Source organism: Sphaerodactylus townsendi, linkage group LG02 (assembly GCF_021028975.2).
Source record: "Sphaerodactylus townsendi isolate TG3544 linkage group LG02, MPM_Stown_v2.3, whole genome shotgun sequence".
Classification (NCBI taxonomy): Eukaryota; Metazoa; Chordata; class Lepidosauria; order Squamata; family Sphaerodactylidae; genus Sphaerodactylus; species Sphaerodactylus townsendi.
Window position 1 is genome coordinate 128,153,437 of NC_059426.1, and position 27,868 is coordinate 128,181,304.

General features: G+C 40.9%; 2 protein-coding genes across 4 annotated transcripts in view; one reads left to right on the forward strand and one right to left on the reverse strand.

Annotated features, from left to right (window-relative positions):
* CHRM5 (cholinergic receptor muscarinic 5) overlaps positions 1–27,868 on the reverse strand; it is a 106,664-nt gene that overhangs the window by 27,847 nt on the left and 50,949 nt on the right. The gene's annotated exons all lie outside the window — the stretch shown is intronic.
* AVEN (apoptosis and caspase activation inhibitor) overlaps positions 1–27,868 on the forward strand; it is a 169,705-nt gene that overhangs the window by 10,008 nt on the left and 131,829 nt on the right. Inside the window, exon 2 of the mRNA XM_048484284.1 lies at positions 23,933–24,104. Within this exon, the coding sequence (XP_048340241.1) occupies positions 23,933–24,104 (172 nt within the window). The remainder of the gene's footprint in view (positions 1–23,932; positions 24,105–27,868) is intronic.

Sequence of the window (27,868 nt, forward strand, 5' to 3'; positions counted from 1 at the left end):
CATAGGCTAAATTTGTTTCAGAGACTGCTTGCCACTGATCTATAGCATGAGAGCTAGGTCCCTCCATCTCTCACACACACGCCTTTATTGGCATATATGGTCCCTCCATCTGCTGCTCAGGAAATTCTTTTGAGATTTGGGGCGGTTCCTGGAGAAGTCAGTTGGGGAAAGCTCAGGGGGCTGACCCAGTTCATACTTGGAGCCAAAAACAGCGAGTTTGAAGAATGTAAAAGATTGTGAGAAACAGTATAGAAACCCTTTTTACACCATTTTAAACCAGCTTTTACACTATTTTCGCACTGTTTCCTGCTGTTTTTTTTGGCCACATGCTTGAATCCCAGCCTCTCATGTAAGGCATGGGATGTTACAGAATCCACCCTCTGAAGCTGCCATTTCCTCTGGGGATCTGTGTATTCTGGAGATCAGCTATACGTCCAGAACTGCAGGTCCCCCCTGGAGGCTGACTACTCTATTTAGCGTGCAGAATAAGAAAATATAGTTAAAATTTCCCTCCTAACAAGGAGAATTGGAGCTGACATTTGAAATCACCCTGCTAATAGATCCTGTGGAATGACTACATTATCCTTTTCTTCAGTAGCAGTAGATGAAAATCCCTTTCTTATTAAGAGTCACAAGAATGTGGAAGTAGTTTTATGTTGAGTGAGAATTTGAGCAAACTGTTCTGAAGCTTGATCTGTCAGAATCTATGTGCCAGCTGTTGATTCAGCTGGTTGTTCTTCTCATTCTGTTTGGAGTCTAGGTATTTTTTGTTTGTTTTCATGCAATGGTATGTATGTGGTGTAGACTCCATGAGCAGGTCTTGGTATTTTTCACAGGGAACAGGTTCTGCCACTGTAAGAAATTTAAAAGGTGGGCTCTTGTAGTAAAGGAATTGGAAGATAAATATTAGATAGTTGCCCTAAGTGTAAACAGACAAATGTGCTTAAAGAATTGGGAAATGTTGGGTCAGGTTGCTATTTTTATCAGTTTTCCAACTAGACTGATCACCCTTTCCCTACTTCTTCCCCAAATAGTCTTAGATTCTGTTATTTTGTCTACTGCTTCCCAATTGGTTCCCATTAATTAGTTCTGACGCAGAAGCACGGGGACATATTGTATGGGATGGGATGGTTGATTTGATTGTTATATGTTATAATTTTGTGAGCCGCCCTGAGCCCATGGGGAACGGCAGCATAAATAAATAAATAAGTTTAATGTGCCATTGTATTTCATTTCTTATATGTACTGTACCACTTTAATAAATTAATTTTTGAACCAAATTTATTTTATGCCTAAACATTATTTGCTGTTGTGAGTGTGACAGAATGGGGAATTGCCTGTCTTGGATTTGATTTCTCTGAGCAGAGGTTTGAGTCTCTCAGCTATGTTGAACTCTGCCTTTTTAAGGGAAGCTACAAAATGGGTCAAAAGTGTTGCTGTTCCTACCATCTTCCTGCTCAGCATCTGGCAGGGTTGATGGTCTAGGGGTAACAGAAGATAAGCTGTCAGGAATCAGACTGTTTGTAACAGTGTCAGATGCATTTGTGTTTGCCTGTGTACTACACAAGCCTGAGGTGAGTATCCCGAGTTTTACAGAGATATATATATGGGCAACTGGGAAATGCACATTCCTTCTCCCTTCCTTATGAATTACCTTCCCACAACCTGGTACCTAAGCTGTCTTCTTGCAGTTGAACTCTGATTTTGGAAGTTAGTTCTGATGGGAGGAAACATGCTTGGCTGACAAGCTGCTGTGACTTGATAGGCAGGGGGGGGGGGGTTCAAGTACTCGCCCTGCTTACTCTTTTTGCTCAAGAGCCCAGTCTGTGCTGAGTGACAAGTTGCTCATTCTGAGGAGACAGGTCAGAGTTAGCAGCTTCATAAAGTCCAGTTCAAGGCCAGTGGTATTTAGGGTCATCAGACTTCTCTTGACCGGTAGCCAGGAAGCTATCTGCAGTTATTGACCAGTCATTTTCCTAGCAAAGATATGATTAGGATTTTGGCTTCCTTCCATAGGGACAATGCTCTGTTATCTAGGAGGAGAGAAGCTGCTGGGGTCGGAGCTCCATTCAAGACATAACACTACATTTCCTGTTTCCCATATCTTCCAGTCCATGTATTTGTCCTTCTCATTTTTTGTAGTGAGCAGAACAGTTGCACAGTTATGGTGGTGGAGGAAAGTGCCATCAAGTCACAGCTGACACGTGGTGACCCTGTTGGGCTTTCAAGGCAAGAGACATTCAAAGGTGGTGTGCCATTGGCTGCCTCTGTGGGCTGAGAGAGTTCTGAGAGAACAGTGACTGGCCCAAGGTCACCAAGTTGGATTCACATGGAGGAGAGGGAAACTGAAATCAGTTCTCTAGATTACAGCCTACCGCTCCCATGCACTATGCCATTCTGACTCTGTACAGTTATAATAGATAAGTCTGAAGTAATCACAGACAGTAAGTCTGAAGTAATCACAGACAGTAGAAGTAACCTAAGCAATGTCATCAGCTCTGAAATCCATCAAAATTCAATGGCATATTTTCAACTAAAATTAATTCAGCAAAAATAATATTTAGATTACATTGACATATAGTCAAATCCTTCAAACATGGAACTTTTGACTGATCAGTGCTGAAGATGTGATACACCACAAACAAACCTGGAACATCTATTTTGACTTTGTCTTCTGATCGCAACATTCTGGCATGAATTGGAAAGATAGATTAACCTGATTCTGTCAACCTGCATAAGTTTCTTTTTCAACCATTGCATTTTAGGATATATTCCTGCAGCCTGGATCCTTCAAAAATATGGAATAGATGTTGAGAGTTACTCTAGTAACTAGACTTACAGCTTTACAATGCTAGAAGTCTGCAGACTCTCATTCAATTTAGGCTGAGATCTTATTGGTTCTGACAATACAGTAAAACAATATATATAATAAATACCTAGGTAAATATAATGAGATTCAAAAGAAATTTTAGAAGTTATTCAAGAAGAGGCCAAAGCAAAGGCACAATGATCTTGAATTGTGATTCTGGTCAGTCATACACTCTTCCTTTCTAACCTCCTGTTTTTCTTTCTGTTCTCTTCCTCCTCTGCCTGTTTTCTGATAATCAACACTGAGATAGGCTAGGCTAGTGAAGAATGAGAATAATTGGAAGGGTTAGAGTGGATAACAAGTATGGATCTGAGAAATGTAGAAAAAGTAAATTTAACCAACTTAATGTGATTACAGTCCTATGCACACTTACATGGGCATAAACCACACTGAACAAAGCAGGATAGGTTTCAGAGTACACAAGCACAGGATTGCTCTGTCAGTCTTTTACCTTATGAATAAGATTTTAGTTATTTATAATATAGTTCGCTATTGTGAAAGTTAGTGTCAATATTGTTATTGTTATTGTTATCTTTGCTAGGGCATGGACCAGTAGTACCGCGTTCAACTGATGCACCATTTGGCCCTGATCTGTGTTTAGTCATTCTTGGTGTGAATCTTCCTCTACCATTTTTCTAAATAAATTCTGTTACAATGTATTTGTATGCCTTTTGGTGGGTGGAAAGCTCTGTTAGTCAAATGCTGTATATTTTGTTAAGGATTAAGGAAATCACAGGATTTTCTGTTCCAATGCTGAAATATTTAAAACTAAAGTAATGTCTGAAGTACTACACTGTGAAGTATATGCCAGCCTGCTCACCTCCCTCATCCCCAGAGCCTCAGGAACAAAGAAGAAGGTGAACATGCTAAAGGACAGAAGGCAAAGTGAGCGTCTAGCAGCTCAGCAGAGGTCCTGCATGGACAGTGAGGCGGAGTATTTGCAAGAGCAGATCTGAGGCAGCTGGCAGGTATGCAGTGCTGTAGGCCCTCTGAGTAGCCTTGCCTTTATAAGCCGTTAGAAAGGGCATAGCTGAGTGGAAGCAATATTTTGAATTGCTACTGATCTTGTGGCTCCTGCTTTGAACTATGTGCCTTGTCTTGACCTCGGTTTGAATCTCTGGACTTGTATTTTTGGTTTACCATACCCTTGTACTTGTCGTTGTGGGTATTGGAACTTTTGGTGCTTGGCTGTTGGAACAGAACTTTGACCATGGAATCTGGACGTGTGTGTGTGTGTGTGAGAGAGAGAGAGAGAGAGAGAGAGGGAGAGAGAGAGAGCAGGTCCTGGGAAACCATGACAGGGCTTTCACAATGGAAGAGCCAACGTCTGTTCTAAGACAAATGTTGTGTTTCATTACCACTGGTAAAAGTAGAGTCAGTAGAGGAGTAGAACAAGTATTAAAGCTGCTTTAGTTTCCTGCTTCTGATAAGACCATTGCATTAAGAAATGAGGGGTTAAATCGAAATAATTAAATCCCTTTTGACCCCCACAGCCTGTCTCCTTTGTGCCTTGCAGCTGGATAGACTTGCCTCTGTTCTGGTGAAGAAGAGTGAAAGAGCTTTGAGGTTGCTTGGCAACTGCCAAGCATACGTCAAAATCTGAAAACCAGAAAGCCATCTTGCTGTTCAATCTTTCCCTTTTTGCTTTCTGAAAAAAACAAAAACAAAGCAATGCTACTGTAATTATTGCTATAATGGCTGATGGGGGTCTAGTTTGACTTCTTTAATTTTGTTCAAGGCTGTAAGTCTATGCATGCTTACTTGGAAGTAAATCCCATTGAACTCAAGGAAATATCGTTCCAAGAAACTTCACAATATTTATTTTATGTCATATTTGTGTGCATACTTGTATTTGGAAAATGTTTGAGACTTTTCACATGAATAAACTAAGTGATAAGTAATTAAATTATTGGGAGAAAATATTTTTCAGATGTTCTCTTGCTCTGTGAATCTTGTTACTGTGGCTGAATAGTGTAACACTGTGAATGAAGACGAAGCCTGCATCTAGTGATGAGGTGATGCATGTGGAGCCTTGCGTTACCGTATTAGAGTCCATACTTGTCAGCTTTCTTTGGTGTACCCACAAGTACTTTGCAGGGCTCATTCCTGCTCAGTTCAGCCTTCTTGCTGTTCTTGTTTATCTCTACATTGGTGTATTGCAGTGGTAAAGAGATGCTTATCCTAAGCGAATAGTTGGTTTCTCCAACTCCAACTGGGTGCAACTGCATTGCCAGTACATAATAACCTCAAAGTCCTTTCTTGTTTGAAAAAAAAAAGGGAATGACAGGAACAGTGTTATTGCTTTCCATCCTAATTTATAGTAATCATGTTCTTTGGGTGTCACTAGAAGGATTTAGCTGAATTTAAAGAGAATGGGTAGGTCATGGGAATTAACCCACTGGTGGCAAAAGTGACTGTCAATAACCAGCCTCTTTCTTTTTGGTAGAATTCTTGGATTGCCTTTGTGGTGATTAACAAGCATTTTTTCCCTCCTAAATTATCATGTCATTTATCTTTTTATCTCAGCCTGACATTTCTTTTGTTGTCCTAATGAAGTATTACTTCATTTTTTCTACAAACCACAATCTAGAAGTTTTGCATCTAAAATCTTTTTAAAAAATTATATCGTATACTCTCAAGATTCACAACAAAAGTGATAATGTATACAAGAACTGCTATGGGTATTGGCCATGTCCTTTACTGGTATACTTTAAAGCTGGCTATCTAGAGGTCAATGTGAGCCAAAGGGCTCTTGACTTTTGGTGCTTAGCTGGTGTCTTGTATGATCTATGGCTGCAGCAGAGAAGGGTATTGCAAACATCACCACTAGCAGAGAAATTTGAGGCATGGAACAGTTGGTATCAGCAGTGAAATTTCAGTCTCCCAAAAGTTTCCAGTGTTTTTCTAGGAGGAAAAAGGGTCAGAGATGGGGGTTCTCCTCCCCCCACCCCCCCCGGCCTCAGGTTCTGCATTTCTGGCAATTTTACATACAGGTTAAATTGCTGTAATGCTGTTTATGTGGGTGTGCCTTTGAAAACTTCAGTCCAAAATGCATCAGCCAGGTTATTGTCAGGACTGGAAATAGTGATCATGTCACCACTGCGCTGAAAGATCTGTATTTTCTGCCACTCTGTTTTCAGGTGCAATTCAAAGTGTTGATTCTTAACTTTAAAATTTTGAATAGTAAGGGGCCAGGATAACTGAAGAACCACTCCCTCGTTGTCTGGCCCACTACTTAAGATCCGGTTGTGAAGCTCAGCTCTTTGTATTTCTGCCTTCAGAAGTGAGGCAGGTGGCAACAAGAGATGGGAGTTTTTCAGTGTTGTGGTCCTGTCTTTTGAACATCCTCTCCTGTGAAGTTTGTCTGGCACCAAGCTTTCAGATTTTTATCCAGTCTTTTAACTTTCAGGTTTTATCTTTCCAACATTTTGTGGTTTGCTTTGACCCGAAGATCATTTTAGGCTGCTTGGTGTGTATTTTATACTGTTATGCCTGCCTTGTTTTAATGCCATTGTCTTTTTTTTAATGACTAGCATTTTAATTGCTTTATTCTCTTGTTTAATTACTTTATTCTCTTGTTTTGAGCAGGTCTATAGAGAGACAGCGTATACATTTCCAGATATGTAAGATGAATACTTAAAAGACTTGTACAATATGCACCCCTAACAAATAAGACAATAAAAGATTGCAAAATTATAAAAGGAAACAGAATCCAGCAGTGAAGAAACAAAACTTCATGGTTACTGTCTTCATGACTCGCTCGCTTTCAGAGAACTTACATAAGCTTTCAAAAGCCAAAACTCCCTTAAGCAGATATTAATGGGAGCTTTAACTCTTGAAAGCTTATAACTCCAAATCTTGTTGGTCTCTAAGGTACTGCTAGGTTTTAATCTAGCTATTACTCTGCAGGCCAACATGGCTGTCTCTGAAACTACCTTCAAAAGCGAAAACAACTGACTCGTTAACAAGGGGTATTGTAGAGCCTTAAAAACGAGCTACCATTTGGTGGCAAAAGTTTCTAGATTAAACTGTACCTTTTCAGAAACATTTCATCCAGATTGTGGATGGGTGGGATAGTTTAATGGAAAAGCGTGCCTACTTATTATTTGCGGAATTGTACAGTACATGGGAATGCCTAAAAATAGCTGGTTGAAGCATCCCATAATGTATTGTCAAGGGCTTTCATGACCGGAATCACTGGGGTGTTTGTGGTTTACAGGCTGTACGGCCGTGTTCTAGTAGCATTTTCTCCTGATGTTTTGCCTGCATCTGTGGCTGGCATCTTCAGAGGATCTGATGGTAGTAAAGTAAGTGGAGTATATATACCTGTGGAATGTCCAGGGTGGGAGAAAGAACTATTTGTCTGTTAATAAGTGTAAAGGGTGCAATTAGCAAGCTTGATTTGCATGTTGGGTGGAATCCACCCATTTAGCATATGAGTAACCATGAAGATAGTATAGTGAACTAGTGAGGGCATCTGCATTGTAGTAGCCTGGCCTTTTGATCCCTTTGATTGCTTACTGCCTGGAGACATCCTTTGTCTAGGTGGTATTCATTAGTCACTGTCTTGATTCTAGTGTTATTCAGTACTGGTGGCCAAATTTTGTTCATTTGCATGGTTTACTACCACCAGATCCTCTGAAGGTGCCAGCAAAGATGCAGGTGAAACTTCAGGAGAAAATGCTACTAGAACACGGCCATACAGCCCAGAAACCACACAACACCCCAGAATCTCATAATCTTTTTTTCTAGATGTGGTCTAAATTGAATTTCTGTGTTTATTATTTCTGAGATAATAAAGTTTTTGAAAAGCAGTTTTCCTTCCTAATCTCGCATTTGGGAAGACATTTGCAAGAGATCCTTTTTCTGACTTTCAAGCTTTTTGTCAAGGCTGTGCCACATAAATATAAAAATGATACAGCAAAGAATCTTTATGAATTAGCTCCTAAAAGTCCTAAATAGTGTCCCTGCTACATCACTGTTCAGTGTCTGTCCTTTGACTTCCTTTGTCCCACTTGTTCCTTATGTTCTGTTAAAGTGTGACTGCCAAGAAAAATATCCTTAAATAAAACATGCAGATAAAATGTTAATTTGCACAATTTAATTGGAACACTTAGCACCTTATCTGCATCCCTAAGGTACTGAGGCCAGTGGCAGCTGTCATTCTGTAATAAAAGTTTTCAGTCAGTCTGATTGTCCTTAGTTTTGTGAGTTACCAGTATACTTAGAGAACAAAAGGCCATCTTTTTTCTGTATTATGTTCCACGTGAGGTCAAAACTAATTGCTTGATATTCCAAATTGATGAAGTAGGTTTTGTAACTTTCTGTTCTTCCTGAAATGTACATGACCCAGATTAAAAAGCTGTGTGCCCAGTGCCTGACTTTCTACCTCACCTTTCTCCCCCTAATTAAGCCTCTTTTGACCTTTAGAATATTTCTCTAAAGGTCAAAGATGGAGCAGGTAGTGGATAGAATTATGAATGAATATTTTTTCCCACAAGGTGGTTGTACTAGATAAGAGGTATAGTATTATTGAGACACAGAGAGTGAGTGAGAAGAAGTAAATTATTCTGGTAATCAAAGGGTAAAAAGGGAAGGTATATCCACCCATGGATATGTGTATCTTTGGATGTCATTATGAATGTAGTAGGACATGCATGGAAACGAACTAATGCATTGTAGCTTTCTTGTACTTGTTTTCTTCTTTGCTGTCCAGTCTTACAATTTTGACAATCCCTATGGATAATTTCTGTCATAATGTTTTCTTGCTTAAAGCTTCTATATGTTATCACCAGAAAGGCAGAAAAGAACATCTTGATGCTAGAAAAAAATCCATGCTGTTTTTCCTTCAGACCATAATAGTCATCTTCAGGCAAGGTCTAAAGAGAACAAAGTACAAAGGCGTGAAGAGTGCCAACATCTCCTTTAATTTGTCTGCAGTAGCTGATAAAATTGTGGCTCAATTATTTTTTACAAATGGTTACTTTCTAGTGAATAATTAATGATTAATTGGAAAGAGGATAGAGGATCTTTGTGACATGAAGCAAGGAAAGTTGGTAGCATAATGTTGGATGATTTAGTTGATTTCAGTGAGACAACAAACTGTGTTTGATTTTTCATTGTGTTGTTTCTTCTTTCAACTACTAGGTTGCTAAAAGTTTGCAAGCCATATAACTTAAGATGGCAGATTTAAGAAGAAAAACCCCATAGCAGGGACGTAGGTATAGATTTTTTAGGGGGGGGTTCGGGGGTGGGGCCACACCCGCACCCGCCCCTAGGGCATGGTAACGCCTCCCCAAGCCCCGCCCCTGGCCTAGTGCTTATAAAAGCAGCTCTCCGAGCCGGGGACGGCAGACTCCCCTGTCCTGCCCTCCCTTGCCCCCCACCAGCTGGGCTCCCAGCCGGCAGCCGGCAGTTCCTTCTGCCCTCCCCTCTGGGCAGAGGCATAGAGGAAAAATTGAGCCCGGTGCAAAATTTGAGTTTTGTGCCCCCCCCCCGCCCCCGGGCAGTTGCTGTGATGCTGGAATCCACCCCCAAACAGCATCAATTTCAATGGTGTTTATACTAGAGAGCCCAAATTCTCCTTTTAAATCCACCTTAAAGGGAGAATCTGAGGTCCCCAGTTAGAACAACATTGAAAGTGATGCTGTTTTGGGGTGGATTATCCCCCACCCTGAACCAGCATCACTTTCAATGTGGCGTAGTGGTTAAGAGCAGGTGCATTCTGATCTGGAGGAACCGGGTTTGAGTCCCTGCTCTGCCACTTGAGCTGTGGAGGCTTATCTGAGGAATTCAGATTAGCCTGTGCACTCCCACACACGCCAGCTGGATGACCTTGGGCTAGTCACAGCTTTTCAGAGCTCTCTCAGCCCCACCTACCTCACAGGGTGTTTGTTGTGAGGGAGGAAGGGCAAGGAGATTGTAAGCTCCTTTGAGTCTCCTACAGGAGAGAAAGGGGGGATATAAATCCAAGTTCTTGTTCTTCTTCTAAACTGAGAGCCTCAGATTCTCCCTTTGAATCCATGCTGAAGGGGGTGGATTTAAAAGGAGAATCTGGGGAAATTTGGTGGTTGCCTGCTGTCAGGGGTGCAATTGTTAAGCTAGAAGCACCAAACTTTCAGGGTATCTTTAGGAGACTCTCCTAATGATACCACTGGACCAAACTTCACAAAACCTGGGTGGTATCAATCAGAGACTCTCCTGATAATACATCCCATGTTTGGTGAAGTTTGGTTCAGGATGTCCAAAGTTATGGACCCTCAAAGATGTAGCCCCCATCTTCTATTAGCTCCCATTGGAAACAATGGAGGATGGGGGCACCCCCTTTGGGAGTCCATAACTTTGGATCCCCTAAACCAAACCTCATCAAACCCGGGTAGTATCATCAGGAGAGTCCCCAAACAATTCCTGAAAGTTTTGTGCTGCTAGCCCAGGGGTAGGGAACCTTTAGCACTCAAAGAGCCATTTGGACCCGTTTTCCATGGGAAAAGAAAACACTTGGAGCCGCAAATAATTTTTGACATTTAAAATGAAGATAACACTGTATATATTGGGGTTTTTTTACCTTTTACTCCGCTCATTCTAAGAAGTGCATGGATGCGTCCGCCCTGCTACCTGCAGGGCAGGCAAGGATGGGGCCGGCGGCTCAGCCTCGCCAGCCGCTGGGAAAGCACCCGCTCCGCTCCAACGGGGCAGGCGAGAGGGGAAGCCTGCGGCGCGGCCCAGCCGGCTGCAGGCAGTTGGTGCGCCTGCCCTGCTGCCTGCTCATGGAGCCGCAGTGCAAGGGCAGAAGAGCCGCATGCGGCTCTTGAGCCGCAGGTTCCCTACCCCTGTGCTAGCCCAAACAATGCACCCCCTGCAGGCCAAAAACTGAAAAAACACAAATGTTTTAAAAACCCACAAACGGAAGGGTGGAGCTTTGGACATGAATGGGGGGTTGAACCCAAGAACCCCCCCCCCTTACCGACATCCTTGCCCCATAGAAATGTTGTACCTTTCCCATGTTTGATGCATGCAGTGTAGGACTGGCGGTTTGACTTTCATCTTGGAAAGATGCAGGCAGATTCTGTTTGTGAAAATATTTGCTTAGAACTTTTGCAGCAAAGTTGCATACCCTCTCTACTTTGTTCATTTGTAATTTCATCTGCATGTGGTATTTCAGTAGTTGTGTATGAGTCTATGTTTTTCCTAGAGGATAGTTGGCTGGTTAGTGTTTCTGAACTCTTCATGGGCAACTCACTTGTATAGGTGGAATCTGAAACTCTGCAAGAGATTTGTGTGAGAGAAAAGAAAGCAAATTAAATTTAAATGAAGAGAAAGCTCTGGGGATCTGATGCAAGGATCAGAAGACTTGCTGCCTTCTATAGAAATGGCTGTTTGATTCTACGCTGCCCTACTTGTAGAACAGTACATTAATACAAATAGAACAAAGACACCATAAATCTGCTATGTTTTCCCATCAAAAGGAAACAAAGCTTAGTAGCACTGCCCCTGGAACTTCTCATCACTTGGAAGTGCACAGCATTATTTGTGTGAGGAAATTTGCCCATTTAGTATCTACAGAACAATTGTGTGAGGTAAATTAGTCTGAGAAATGGTATCTGATTTAAACATACCGAGTAAGATTCTTCACTGAGTAGTGACTTAAATACAACTGTCCCTGGTCTAAGGGCTAGATCAGATTAGGAGTTTTGTGCCTAGATTGCAGTTTATAAAATTCCTTTATTGGTCATGCTGTGGTCTGATTCTGATTAGGACTGTAGTGTGAGGAGAAGGGGGTTTAAGCCTACCTTAACATTTCCCCCCAATTTCAGACAAGTTCCATTATTGCACATATTTCTGGGACTGAACTGGATTGATAAAATGGCGTGGAGAAAAAGGTTAAACCTCCCTCTCTTGAGACTCATTCAGAATTGGGCACCAGCTATAAGCAACTGGGCCCTTTCTCTTGCTTAGGAGTGCAACGCAGGCATGGGGGCCAAATACTGGCATAAGAGCAAGACACTGCTCCCCACAAAATAAATGCCTCTCAGCGAGTTTTGGAATTTATCCTGTGTGTTAAGCCTGGACAGGAAGGTGGTTGACCACTGGCCCAAAGGTATCCCTGGCTGGACAATGGGGCCAGCTAATTCCCATTGTGCCACCCTAAGGCGATTCAGTCAGTGTTCCAAACAGATCATTACTTAGCCTATCTGCACCTATCTCGGCAGTTAAGTAGTATGCTAGAGAATAGCCTAGGCATTATCTTGGGTCCTGACAACTCTCCTATCTTTTTATTGGAATGCCAAAAAAGCAATTAATTCTTTGCTTCTGGCTTTCCTGCCAGCTTACCTCATGCCATCTCATGATCCATTTTGGGATGTAAATATTGGTCCTTTAGCCATTCATAGTGTGTGTGTTCTGGATCCATGTGCTCATCCTCTGTGGGCTCTTTCCTCTGCTCCTGAAAATTCTGGTTATTTTCCTCTTCAGCACCACTTTCTCTGGACGTCCCCTCAAGTCTGGTAACTGTCACCCATCCCTAAAACTCTATCCAATTCCTACCCCCACTTTCTCTTAGTCAAGTGTTGTATGAACATAAGAACATAAGAACTAGCCTGCTGGATCAGACCAGAGTCCATCTAGTCCAGCACTCTGCTACTCACAGTGGCCCACCAGGTGCCTTTGGGAGCTCACATGCAGGAGGTGAAAGCAATGGCCTGCTGCTGCTGCTGCTGCTCCTGAGCACCTGGTCTGCTAAGGCATTTGCAATCTGAGATCAAGGAGGATCAAGATTGGTAGCCATAGATCGACTTCTCCTCCATAAATCTTTTACTCCATAAAGCCCTTTTTAAAGCTATCTAGGTTAGTGGCCATCACCACCTCCTGTGGCAGCATATTCCAAACACCAATCACACGTTGCGTGAAGAAGTGTTTCCTTTTATTAATCCTAATTCTTCCCCCCAGCATTTTCAATATATGCCCCCTGGTTCTAGTATTGTGAGAAAGAGAGAAAAATTTCTCTCTGTCAACATTTTCTACCCCATGCATAATTTTATAGACTTCAATCATATCCTCACTCAGACGCCTCCTCTCCAAACTAAAAGAGTCCCAAACGCTTTGTGCCTCTTCCTTATAAGGAAGAGTGCTCCAATCCTTCAATCATCCTCGTTGCCCTTCTCTGCACTTTTTTTTCTATCTTCTGGGATATCCTTTTTTGAGATGTATGCGACTGAACTGAACACAGTACTCCAAGTGCGGTCACACTAATTGTGCTTTATATAAAGTAAGTATGACAGGAAGTTTTATTATCAACTCCTTTCCTAATTATCCCCAGCACAGAGCTTCTGTCTTTCACAAAGGCATATGCATTTGTTGACATTCCCCAAGGAACTATCAACTAAGACGCCCAAATCCCTTTCCTGGTCTGTGACTGATAGCACTGACCCTTGTAGCTTGTATGTGAAGTTTGGATTTTTTGCCCCTACGTGCATCACTTTACATTTTGCTACATTGAACTGCATTTGCCATTTCTGAGCCCACTCACCTAATTTATCAAGGTCCACTTGGAGCTCTTCGCAATCCTTTGTGGTTCTCACCACCCTACATAATTTGGTATCATTTGCAAACTTGGCCACCACGTTACCCACCCCTACTTCCACGTCATTTATGAATAAGTTAAAGAGCACTGGTCCCAAAACGGATCCTTGTGTATGATTTTTGTGTGTATGCTCATTGTTTAAAATATATTTCTTGTTTTACTCTTTATTTTTTAGTACAACCAATTTTAATTATACAATTGCCTGCTCGTTTAAGAGTTTTCACCCAGGACTGTCCTGATATACACAGGTTATCAATCCCAGTTACCCTCTGTGGCTGTTTCCTGCAAATTCTCTCAACTAAGGTGGAGACTGCCTATTTAGGGTAACACCGCATATATGATAATTGTGCTAAAAATGTAGGGAGCTCCAGTCATGGAACTCTTAGCATCTAATCTGGTTTCTTGTGATTCTGAAATTCTGTCCTTTTTCTAGTACAGTGGTTCTCAACCTTCCTAATCTAACGTAATTCTTTTTTAATTACAGTTCCTAACTCTAACTCCTAACATATATCCATTTTTACAGGATGGGAGAAATAACACTCATCTAGAGAGTCTTAGCTTTTACTCCCCAAAGGGGTCAGCGACCTGTCAAGTTGAGAACCACTGTTCTAGTACATCTGACTGCTGAACTGGCACTAGGATTACCAGTGCCAAGGTGGGACCTGGAGTTCTCCTGGAATTATAATTGATTTCCAAGCTATAGAAATCAATTCCCTTGGAGGAAATGGCAGCTTCAAAGGATGGGCTACATGGATCTAGGAGGACTTGAAATTGTGATGTCACAACCCCAGTGAGTTCTCTCTCCTCCTGAAATTCTGCCTTCCATAGGCGTCCCCACCAAATTTCCAAGATTTTCCTGAGCTGCAGTTAGCAACTCTTAATTCACACAAAGTTATATCTGTCTAATCCTGTATAGCAGTGATGGCGAACCTTTTCGAGACCGAGTGCCCAAACTGCAACCCAAAACCCACTTATTTATCGCAAAGTGCCAACACGGCCATTTAACCTGAATACTGAAGTTTTAGTTTAGAAAAAACGGTTTGCTCCAAGGTGTGCGTTACTCGGGAGTAAGCTTGGTGGTAGTCGGTGGCTTTGCTTTGAAACAACTGTGCAACTCTTCCAATGGGTGAATCACGACCCTAGGAGTGATTACTCAGAAGCAAGCCCCATTGCCAGCAACTGAGCTTACTCCCAGGTAAAGGATCGTGATTTAGTTCTTCGCATAAAAATCAGTGGGGTTTAACAGCGCTTAACAGTGTTACCTACACTGCTCCCCCAAAACTAGGTCTTAGGTTTAATGCTAATAATCAAGCCCAGCAGCCCAGGCCAGCCTAGATGTGTGTGTGTGTGGGGGGGGACTCTGTGCGTGCCCACAGAGAGGGCTCTGAGTGCCACCTCTGGCACCCATGCCATAGGTTTGCCACCACTGCTGTATAGTGCATTCCCTAGGTGCCAACCTCCAAGTGGTGGCTGGAGATCTCTTGGGATTACCACTTTGGAAGGTGGACTCTATGGCATTATACACCATTGAAGTCCCTCCCCACATCAAACCCTGCCCTCCTCAGGCCATACCACACCCAATCTCCAGCTATTTTCCCATTTGGAACTGGCAAACCTATCCACTATCAAGTTCACATGCTGTTTACTCAGATACTTGTAGTTAAAAGGAGTGTATGTAAATATTTATGGTTGACATTTTCAAAATACTTCATGAAAATGGAAACATTACCAGTACCAATAGTTGTTTGAAAACATTCAAACAACCTGAATCATGGAAATCGGTTTTTATTTAATTTTCACAAAATCTTTACTCTCAAACAAGAACAGTTGGAACACACATCCCATCCTTCTTTTACTACTTTGTGCATTTAAATGTTGCCCAAATTAAGGTAAATGTTTCCTAAAGCATCAGTGCATTTTGAAAACAAATGTAAATACTAAATTTGGAAACCTTTGGAATGTAGAGCAAGTCTGAGTTCTGTTTTTTCTCTGATCAGTCTGTGAAGTGTGTAATGGGATTGCAACTGCCTAATTTAACTATGTCCACTCAAATGCAGATAACAGTGTAGCAGAAGAATTAGTCTGTGCAGTGTACTTTAACAGTTATGAGAATGTCATGGTTTATTTCATACTGAAATGGAAAATAGTGGACTGATATATTGCTTAGTTGTGGTTGATAGATTTTTTGCCATTTTTATTTCCACATGCAGAAAAGGGTGTTTTGATTTAATCTTACTGTAAGTATGGGGTTGTGGGTAGAACCATCTGGTTGCTAGGACAACCCTGGAGTGTTCATTCAAAAGCTAGCAGCTTGGTGTGGGCGTAAAACCAGTAAAACGTGTCAGATTTAATTGGCTTATTGGGGACAAATCACAAGAATCTTGGTGATGGTGTGAGAGCAAAACTTTGATATTATTTTAGAGAGAGGTCTCTATTAAAATGGTACATGATTTGGCTGCTTTGGGTTTCAGCTAAAAAAAATTAGTTACATTCCTTGCTGAAAATGAAAAAATGTGCAGATTTTTGCAACTGGTATCACCAGATGAACTTTAAGTACCTTCCATATGGTGCTCACTTAGAGAGGAAGTTGAACTTCCACTGCTATTCCTAATAATAGCAGCCATGGTGCTTTGCAATGACCATCCAGAATTTGGGAGATAATTAAATGTTTGGGCGAAAATTTCCAAACCAGGAATCAGGAAGATGACAACATGCAGGCTGCATGTCAGCCTGAATGGGCTGAAATGATTCACAATGGAAAATCACCAGCCTCAAGCATGTCTGGAGAGACGGTATACAAATTTTTGAATCACCTTCTTCCAGGACTTCCTCTGCCCTGATTCAACTGCCCTTCTTTCACTGCCTTGCTGAAGCATAGTGGATGTTGTTGCTATTGGTTTGGTACAAGGCAGCTGGCAGCAGCCACGTTATCTCCCATTTCCTCTGTGGTTCAGAGGCTCAAAACCATTCAGCTGGCAATTCTTACAATGATTCATCAGTGGTAGAAAGAAGTTGTTTACTGTATAGCTGGTTTTATTAAACACAATGGCTGCTGTGGTTAAAATGCCCTGAAAGCTGTTTGTATTTTCTATCAGGTTTACTGCAGGCAACAATACATGAAAAAGCCTTAAGCAGCTTGTGTTTTAATGTCTTTATCTATGGTTGTATTTGCATCTATAGTCTGAAATAACAATAGACTAGTTAAGTACTTTCCTTCAAATATGTCATGTCCATATTGCCAGTGCACATTGCTGTTCCCTGAACAAACTGGAGAATATTACTCCTGCAATAAATCACTGATGTTTGAAAACGTCAGAGGGAATACACTTTATGTTTGACCAAGGGCTTGCAACAGCTGGGTCACGGTTCCCTTCAACCCTGGTAAACCTGTGACTGTTCACATATTATCTATCTTTCATGGAAGAAGAAAAATGAATGACTTTGAGTTACTGTTATGAACATTTGACATGAACTTTAATTTTTGCAATTCTTTTTTGTAACCAACCATGTAATGTGTGAATTAGTTCCTCTTTTCTATGAATTCAGTAAGTGGCCTTAGACAAGGAGCCAACTCAGTCTCATGTGGGGCTAAAATTAGCATGGTGGTTGTAATCACTGCTGCCCTATGTGGGTGTGATGCTTTGAACAACAAACAGTACTATGTAGATGCTGATGGTCTTTCAAAATGATAGAGTGAACTGGGATTATTAAGGGCTGTGTAGACGTAGAACATGCTTTGGCATACAGACAGTGTGCCTATTGTTGCGCTTCAGTCTGCTGTAATTGGTATCTTTGTGTGTGCAACTACAGTTAATTTAAAATACAATGAGACTATTGGAAGTATGAAGACTAAAATGATTGGTAAAGTTTCACTTTGATAATATCTTCTGCTCTTTTGACAAGACAGTTCAGGTTTGTTTATTGAGATTCTAAATGAGGAGCAGTTGTCTGCACGTAACACTTAGTTCTCTGGCACCAAAACTGGTGTGTATTCAACTATGCAGTTCTGAAGACTTGATCTTTGTTTAATCTTCAGAAAAGGGGACAGCAACGTCATTGATTTCCTCTTATGTACTACCAACCACTAATTTGTTGTTGATGCTGTTGCTGAGCATCTTGCTGATTCCCAGGAACAAAACTTAGTCCTATCATGCATGCTGGGCTTACCACACAGCTCCTTTCTTTACAGTGGCTTCCGCAGCCAAGCCACCTGCCAGTTCCCTTACCTGCTGCTTGATTTGTTACCTGCTGCTTTTTTCTCCTTAAAAAAAACCTCACTCTTTGTGCATTCTGCTCACTAAGTGTGGGAGGAACCACTGTTAGGTGGGCAGGGGAAGGTGGGGAAAGGTGGGATGGGTGAGCAAAGCTGAAATGAACTGAACACGCATAAACAATCTTCACTTTTTCAGTGAAGAGAATGAAAAAATAGCACTCAAAGATGTTTTAGAAGCCATGGGGCTTCTCTGATCTGTCTTGCAGTGAGTTTTGGAAGAAGAAAAATGTGTGTACAACCAAGAATCTGCCCCAAAGGGAATGTATGCTCACTGTGGGGTAGACCACAAGTGCATAATAGAATTAGAGCCCTTTGTAGGATGCAGTATGAGGGGAAAACAGGCCTGTCCTCCAGTGTGCTAGTGGTTAAGAGTGACTGACTCTAATGTGAAGAACTGGGCTTGATTTCCCACTCCATATGAGCGAAGACTCTAATCTGGAGAACTCAGCTTTTTTCCCTTCTCCTCCACATGAAGCCTTCTGGGGGACCTTGGGCTAGTCACAGTTCTCTCCAAATTCTCTCAGCCTCATCTACTTCACAAGGTAGATTTTGGGGAGGGAAAGGAAAGGTCATTGTAAGCCACTTTGGGTCTCCTTAAAAGTAGAGAAAAGCAGGGTATAAAAACCAACTCTTCTTCTCCACAAAGTTCACATTTGATACACACTAATCTAATGTATTGATTTGCTTGCCTAGGGGGAAACCCAGTAACTGTTATCTATCAATGAGAGATGACTAGTTTGTAACTAGGGATAGTTGATCACCTACTGGTTCAGCTCACATCTTGTTCACCATTGGCAATACAGGTAGATGATTAATTGACTGACTGTGGAAACAGACTTCTTGCAGCCATGAGAAACCACCTGGAGGGATCGGATAGGTGCTGGATTCTGGTCTTCTTTTTTTTGCTCTATCATCCACAAAGTTTTTTAGGCAAGGAGGAGCAGGAGCCAACTCCCAGATGGTTTCTGGGATCAGCTGGAAATCTTCTGGTGTCCCAATTTGGAAAGTTTACTGTCCCACACTTGCTGAAATGTAGCAAACTGGAGATTGTGACTTGAAGCCCAGCTGATTCCCCTTAAACACCTAAGAGCATAAGAAGAGCTTGCTGGCTGAGACCAGTGGTCTGTCTAGGCCTGCATACTGTTTCACACAGCAGTTAATGAGTTACCCTCGCGAGCCAAACAAACATAGCATAGGGAGACTGTGGCCCTACCCTGTTGCTTCCTCTTGTTACCGCCACAGGAAAATAAAGAAATATTTTCCTGAAGTCAGATTGCCTGGCTATACTGGTTCAGTGCCCAGAAGCGAAGACTTGTGTGGTTCAGAAGCCTTCATAAGGTTCACCAAGGGTGTATATGTACGATTGTGCCAATGCTATATGGTTTCCCTTGTGTTGGTGTCATTTTAGGATATAAATGTCCCTTTTTAATTTGAATTTAAAATGTGCCTGCAGCCTAGGAGGTTAGTTTAGTTAGGTCCCTCAGTAAGTTTAAGGTTTTGTTCTTGTTAGATTTAAGGAAGCCGTGCCAATAAGTATTTGTGAAAGTCTTGCTTATAAGTATATGTACATGTATAATCCTTAAAGGTTTCCCTAGTGTTTAGGTTAGAAATGCTATTTTTGAAATTTTGTCTGTTAATAAAAGCAATAGCCAGTTAAGATCTGATATTAAGGGACCCGGAAGCTGACTCGGGAATGCAGCTCAGACCAACGCCCAGCCGACTCTTTGATACGGACAACGACCCTCTTTGGAATTACAAATTGAGTCTGCAGCCAGCACCCAAAGGTCTCCCAGCCGTTGAAGAACGTGCAGGGACCATCATTGGACAGTTTAAAACTCTCTTTGTTGCCAGCTGAACTGCGGGAGCCCCAGGGCATGTCACAAGGAAGGACTCATCTGTTAGCCGAGATAGCTCGGGGTAAAACCATCAGCCCGCTTGGAGTTCCTGAATGAACTCCTTATCAGCTGTCCGCTCAGCATCATCGTGAGATCCCGCGAGAGGGGGGTGACAGTGAGACTTCGCTACCAAATTTTAAAAGTTGAAATTGTATCTTGTTTGGTGTTGTTGTTTTCCTATTGGTGTTTGGCAAGGGACTTGCCCCCTCTGCCTGCCCCTTCCCAGCCTTTTGATGTTTGTAAATAAAAAACTCCTGCACGAGGGCAGGAGGGCGCGATTCCCTCCTGACCGAGCTGCCCCCACCACCTGCAAATAAAATCCTTTCGCTTTGAAGAAACGCCTGCTTCCTGCGCCTCATTAAGTTGCTGAGCGGAAATCACTTATTGTTACCTGGCAAATCGCGGTAACACTCTCAACCCTAGTATTCAGAGGTTTGGTGCTCTAGATGGAGACACTCTTCAATAACCGTGACTAGTAGCCATTGGTGGACCATTCCTCCTCTGTTAATCTATATAACCCCCTTTTAAGGCTAGCTGTTCTTGTGCCCATCACTACCTCTTCTGGCAGTGAATTCCACCATTTATTTCTTGATGATGGGGGGGAAGAACAAATCATTTATTTTTCACCACCCCAAGCTATTGCCTTAGGTTTTAAAGAAAATGAGAGAATAAATATTTCTCTTCTCTCTTTTGCTATAGGGTGATTAGGGGCATCACTTCTGTTCCCCTCTCCCCGGCTTGGAGGGAGGGAAGAGAAGTGTTCCCTTTCTCCCCTCTCTTGCAGTGATCAGAAGCTGATTGTCTTCTGATTTCCAGCTTCTCTAAATAACATTTTTTCTGAGGGCAGATGGATCAGAAGCCCATTTCCAGCTGATCCTCTTATTAGATGTGAGTTGGCTTCTAACTACCTCTGAAGCTCTCAGGTATCTGAGCATAACATAAGATACAGAATAGTGCAGGGAGATTAGATGTTGACTCCCAGCTGATCAGGGATCAGCAGGAAGTTGGCTTCTTATCAACAGGTAGCTGTAAACATTTTCTACAATTATTCAGGTTGCTTTATGCAAGCCATAAACCGTGCTTTTTACCCATATTTTCTAGAAGTTATGTTTCTGAGTAGGGAACAGATGGATCATTCTTGTTTCCAGTGCGCATGTGGATAAATGCAGAAACATGAACTCTAAAGCAGGCAACTATTGATATATACTTTGAATTTTGGATGGTATTATTGTAGAATGATTATGTTCTTCTTTAAGCAAAACAATCAACACTGTCCTGGCTTTTTCAATCAGCGGTGGATCAGTTGTTGCAAAGGAAACCAGTGAAGCAGGTGGTGAAGAGCCTTCAACTGTAGAGTTCATGAAGTAATCCTTGGTATAAAAATATTGGTATTAGAGACCATTCCCCCCCCCCCCAGTGAAATGTTGAAGGGTATGCTATTCTAATTTGTTCAGTTCTGCATCAGTGTGAGAAACGACCAGATTTTAGTTTAAGGCATTTTAAATTTTTATTGTGTGAGATGAAAAAAGCAGTCCATATGAAGATTAAACTAAGAGTTTCATGTTGTTGGTATATAGATGAGAATCACTTACCAACCTTCACTTTACAACTGGTTTTTTTTTCAAAAATCTCTGAAGTTCTTGCTGACAAATTGCTCAAAACCATTGGCAGATGTATCTAATGCACTGTCTAACCTATTTATGGAAATCATTACATGATCACCATGATATTGACAGGATCTTGGGAACTGAGAAAGACACCATGTGTATTCTTAATTTCTGACCATTTGTAGTTATTGAAATCCTGTAAAGAGCAGATCAGTAAGCTTCTGATGGCCATTCTAAATCAATAGTTAACTGGGGGTGTTCTTCCTCAATTGCCAAAGGAGGTAGTTATTCATCCATTAATTCAAAAACCTTTGCTGGATAAGAATGTTGTAGCCAATTATTATTCAGTCTCTAATCTGCCTTTCTGGGAAAGATAAATGAGAAAATGATGGTAAAGCAACTGAAGGTCTGTTCAGTAACCCTTTCAATCAGGTTTCAAGCTAGACTATTAGACAGAGAAAATGGTGGCTTCAGCTGATGATCTCCATTTGAAAGTAGAAAAGGGCTGGGTTTCTTTGTTGTTTTTGGATATATCAATACCCTTTCACAGATTGAACCATGCCATCCTTCTAAGAAGCAGGTATCAAGGATTGTGCTTTGGAATTGTTTTAATTGTTACCTATAGGTTTGATTTTGAAGGTTGCTGTTAGACACCACTTATCAGCAATGCGGGATTTCCCCTTGGGATTCACAAGGCTCAGTCTTATAGGCTACCAAATCTTTATGCAAAGTTTTTGGGAGATACCATTCATAGTTTTGGAATTATGTCATCAATATGTTGATACCCAGTTCAGTGTTGCTTTGGCTAGAGTTTTACACTGCTGCAGTTATCCTGAGCCAGTGCCTGACTGTGGCAGTTAAATGGTTGAGGGTGAACAAGTTGTAACAGAATCCTGACAAGCATGAGGTGATGCTGGTCAGGAAATCCTGAGAGCATTGTGCCCCCTACAATTGGGGAGGTTTAACTCACCCTGGCTGACTCATTTAATATTTTAGCAGTTATACTGAGCCCAGCATGATTTCTGGAAGAGCACGTCAAAAGGTCTTCTTCCATTGTCATTTAGCACAGAGGATGGCACCCTACCTTTGATCTGACCATGTGGATCCATACCTCAGTAATCTTACTGATTGGTCCAGAATGCCACTGTTGGTTTTTTATTGGGAGCTAGGCTGAATATGCAGACTACACCTGTCCTGCAGTCGCTCCCATAGGTTACTGATTAATTTCCAGGATCAATTCAAGGTGCTGGTTATTATCTATAAAACCTTTCATGGCTGAAGGTCCACATACTTGGAGATCTGCTTCTCTTGATATGTTCTGGTGACCCAACTCTAATAATCTGATCAAAGCTTTCTGAGGTTGGCACCATGCAAAGGGCTAAGGTCGGCAGCCTCCTGTTCTCAAGCATTCTCATCTGTGGCTCCCAGCTGGTTCAGATCAGGAATGCACTTGTGTTTTTGTCATTTTGAAGAATTTGCAAAATTGGCCTGTTCATGAAGACTCTTTTTATAAAGGAAATATATCAAGGTGATGTTGTCTATTAAAAAAAGATAGGGAGTTCTTTTTGTTTCCCCTTTATACTGCACTGTTGTTTGGATGTATTGTCCTATTCTTATTTCATTGTTTCTTTAACTGTGTAATCCATTTTATTGCATTGTTAATTGAATGTATAACACTGATTTTTATTGCATGGTTTTATAATTCTGTAATCCTCAAGGAGATAGGCAGTAAATGAATGAAACAAGTAAATACATTGTGAGCTATAATATGCAGTTTGTCAAATGTAAATGTCATTCTTCTAGCTGGGAAAAGTCATTCCTTGCCTTAATGATCCCCGGCCTCCAGCTGGTCCTTCCTGCTGTCACTTAGCAGTATGGTGGGTGGGAGGGACGATCCTAGCATGCTGACATCACTTCCGGTATGACTGGAAGTCATATCACTGTGTTGCTGCTGATGACCCAGCATTTGGCCAAAACTCTATGGTTAAACCACAGAGTTTTGGCCAAATGCTAGACCATCACTGGTGATGTGTTGATGTCATCTCTTGTACAGCGTCAATGCTTTGCTGTGTTGTTATATGCGATGTTGTTATATTGCTGGCAACATTTTCTTTCCCCTACAGTGAGTCTTCCAACATTTGCCATGTTCATGCTGCCAACCTTAATCTGCAAAAAAATATTGTTTCAATTTGTAATATTGTTCGATGAATGACTTGTGTGGGAAATCAACTCGTGTTCTGTCTTGGAAATAAATGATATAAAAAGTAGAGGAGGTAGAATGATGTCTGAATGGAGAAAGGAGGTGCAGTTCAAAATAGCTCTACACCCCTCAACCCAAAGTATCTGTCTTGCTTTAAATCCTGGTTCTAGTTATTTTCTAGGTTAAAAGACATAGTAGCTAAAAGCATATTACTGAACATAAGGAGATGAGATATGTTTCCTTTTTTATTTTAAAAAAAGCCCCAAACCTGTCACAACCATGTTCTGAATCGATCATCTTTGCAAAGATTAGCATTTGGCTTGTAACACTAGGGAAGTGACAAGATGGACATAATGACGCAAGTCCTGAGTAATGTTAGTGTATGTCAAACAATGTAACTTTAGGTTGGGGCATTAATTCATGGCTGCTGTTTAATCCTTCAGAAAACAGACTTGAAGGAAAACCTAATTAAAACTTCAGTTTACTCATCTTTCTCCTGCATGTTATAGGCTGCTGCTGATTTCGAATTGCAAGAGGAGGAAAAGGAAGAACAGGGAAGTTATTCAAGAAGAAAGCTAGTTTCTAACTGGTATCGTTATGAAGATGCTGAGAAGGAAATACAAAGCGACAGTAGTGAATCTCAGCGTGGGACAGACTTTAGTGTTCTGCTTAGCTCTGCAGGTAAGCAATAGAATTCCAAATAACAGTTAATTTTATATTCTTCAGATTTCATATTTGGAACTTCTCACTCTCATTACTGGCAATGAAAAACTCAATGGAAGGTTACTTGAGTGTTCTTTTAAGCGCAGAAAAGAAAAAATATATTTTCCCCTCCTAGTCAGGCCCTGGATGGCAGCAGCCATAATCTGCTAAGCGGGGGGGGGGGGGGGGACCACGTAGGCTCTCTGCCCTGGCCCATTAGCATTTGACCTAATGGAATTCATAGTGTCATCAAAAGACCCCTTTTGTTCTAAATCATGCTCAAGAATTCAAGGATCTCAATAATAAAGGGAAAACTCCCCTTTTCTGCCTAGAAACAATCCCTCCCTGGCACCAAGGTTCTGAGATACCCCAGAAGAAGTGTCAATAGTTAGCCTCTTTTGTTTAGCTTAAGTCAGGGCCATAAAAGGCACATTTAGATAAGAGAATAGGAACATCCGAGGAACAGGATGTCAATAGTGTGAAATATGCTAAATCAGGTCAAACTACGGATCTAAATCTCTGCATGTTTTGGGAACATTAAGAACATCTCCTGGCATATTGATGACTTAATTGTGACACTTATGCTGTAATTCTAGCTGCACCGATTGGTCTTTTGACTCTTTTGATGTACTCTGGCTTGTACCCTTTATAAACCCTTGGTTTTGACCACTTGGGCGCAACTCTCCTGATTCTAGAGGAGCCCTTGTTGGTCTGAATAAAATTATTTCTTTAGTTTTATTCCTTTGTCGGTTTGGCTCATTTGCCTCTGATTCTGTACCCCGAACCTGCGGTAACATTCTTACTGCTTAAAAGTCCGTAGAATCTCACAGACTAGTTGAGTGGTGTTTTATGGCAAAAAGTATTTCAAGGCAGAATAGTCATGATACACTTCCATGGTAAGTTTTTTTAAAAAACTTGGACAGTAACAATCTCAACAATTGTAGGATGCTATACAAATCCATTAGTGATAATCTTGACTCATGTGTCCCTTTGTGATTTCACTGCAATTTTGTCAAATGTTAACTTTATTCTTGGTCTAATCTGGCTTGCAGGCCAAAAATTGGAATGCCTTTGGGCTTTATTTTCATTATAGGTAAATTTGTTCCATTCTGAAAGAGAGCAACATAAGATATTTTTATTTTGGGGGTTTAAGCTTCAAAGTGAAATTACAAGAAAACAGTTGATGTTACTACCTCACCTTTTTTCACGTTAACTTTAGTTAGTGAAGGTCCTTTCCTCTCAAAATGAACCTATGTTTTAAAATGAACAGGAAGAACGGGGTGGGGATGGGAGGGCATCCCTGCTGATTTCTTCTTTCTTACCACAGCCCCCAGTTCTGCATCCTTTTCATTCCCCACTACCCCATATCCCATCAGTAGCTTTTTGGGTGTACAAAACAAATACCCAACTACATAAAACACTCCATACTGTGCCATGGAGAGAAACACATCTTAGCGTGCGTGACATGCCTCTGAAGATGCCAGCCATAGATGTGGGCAAAACGTTAGAAGCTAAAACTACCAGAGCACAGCCACACAGCCCCCCAGAAAACAAAATTGCCAGTTGATTCTGGCCATGAAAGCCTTCAACAATACATTGATACAATCTTTTCTTGCCACTTCAAGTAAGAAAGCCAGTTAAAAATGAAACAAACTGTTTTGGGGCTGTAGTGTGATGCAGAAAATATGCGATATTAATGTTTATATACAAATATTAAAAGGAATACAAGTTACTTTAGCCAGAGATGTTTTCTGAAGAATTAAGAGTGATATGAAGATTTTAATTTATTGTAATTCAGGAAATATCTCAGTAGGGGCAAACTGAGTATTTTGAAGATGTTCAGTTTCTGAGTAGTTCTGTACAAGATATTCCTTAATGAGGAACGCAGACATGAGCTCTTCATAAGTGTGCTTTGCAACAGGTCTGGAGAAAATGTCCTGTCCCTTTAATATTGACTTATTTAAAACAGTTTTATGCTGCATTTATAATTTTGGTCTGGAAGGTGACCCAACAGTTAAAAAATATTAAAAACCAGCAGTAAAAACGAATGTTTTATATAGTAAAAATAAAAATAAAAACATAAACAGTAAAAAAGGTCAGCAGGAGAATGCCAAATGAAGTGAAAAGGTTTTCACCCTCTGGCAGAAGATAAAGGGGGCAGATTAATCTCCTTAATAGAGAATCTAGTAGAGATTAATGTGTTAAAATGGACTGAGGCTTTTTATGGTATATAAGTTAATAACATCACCTAGTAAACAATCTCCTATTATAGGGACAGGACACTCCCCCCCCCCCCCAGGTGGTTAGCAACCCAATGAGTCTTATTCAGTTACGAGAGGGCAGTGTAAGGTACCTTACAGTGTAAGGTACTGTGTGTTTTCATGACTATTGATGTGTGCTCTCTCTCTCTCTCTCTCTCTCTCTCTCTCTCTCTCTCTCTCCTCTCCAAATGTTCTGCAACATAGCCTTATTCTTTTTTAAAAGCTTTTTTGCTACTTTGGTGTTCTTTCATTAAAAACCTAAAAGATACACATGGTAGTTCAAAGTGGTTTGGTTCTCTTATTTCCTTTTGATCTAGTGGTCACAGGCTGATAACAAGCGAGTGCCATAAGTGAATCATCTTTTTTTTTTAAGAGAAGGTGCTTTTATAGTTTTGCTAGTGTTGTTTTCACCAGAACATGATGTACCTATACATGATAACAGCTGAGGAAATCAACTAAAATCCCACTAAAATATATGGTGCATATGACAGGTGATATGCTTCTATAAATGAGTTTTATATAACTGTAAATTGCCTTGCTTGCTTTCTTGATTGGCAAGACAGTCTATACATTTTAAACATAAGCAAATCCTAATTTAGGAGATGGGTCTCTTTACGGTATCAGTATGAAAACAAAAACAATGAGCCTACAGTTGAGATTGTTGGGAGTTTAATGACCAGTAAAGTGATCCTATGTGTGTATAAAATGCTGTCAAATCATGGACTGGTGGCGACCCCATATTCAGATGATACACTACTACAGAAAATGGTTACATACATGAGTAAGTCAATGGCTTAAATCCTGGAAGCCAGGTTGAGAGCATTTGGGTAAAAATTAAGGGGGAGAGAAACATCAGTGATCTCATTGTGGAGGTCTAATACAGACCCCCAAGCCAGATTGAAGTGCTGTATCATGCCTTCCTGGAACAGATGACCAAACTTTCAGAAAGTAGAAAAGTGGTAGTAATGGGAGATTTCAATTATCATATTTGTTGGAAGTCAAACTCTGTCCAACAAATTCCTCACTTACCTTGCAGACAGTTTCATGGTCCAGAAGGTGGAAACACTGTTATTTAAAAGACAGTCAAATATTTGTGAATAAATGTAACTTGGAAATTTATTTGTGAATAAATGTTACTTCCCTAAATTATAATCTTTATTTTAAAAATTACCAAAAAGTTTGAAGAAGTATAAATGAAGCTATATGGAAATAGGAGAAGCTGATCATTTTGTGGTTGAAAGAATATCAGCAGTAAAAATTAATATCTTACCAAAACATATTTTTCTATATTGAATGTTGCCTATCCATAGAGGATGCAGTTCAAAGAAACTGACAGAGAACTTCAACCAAGTTTATATGAAACAGGAAGAAATCAAGGATAAGACTGAAGTTATTGCAAGATGAAAAAAGCCCTAGGTCTTGCAGTACAAAATATTAAACTGTATCGGCAAGTCGCAGCATTAGTTTGGCTATCAGGTTGGA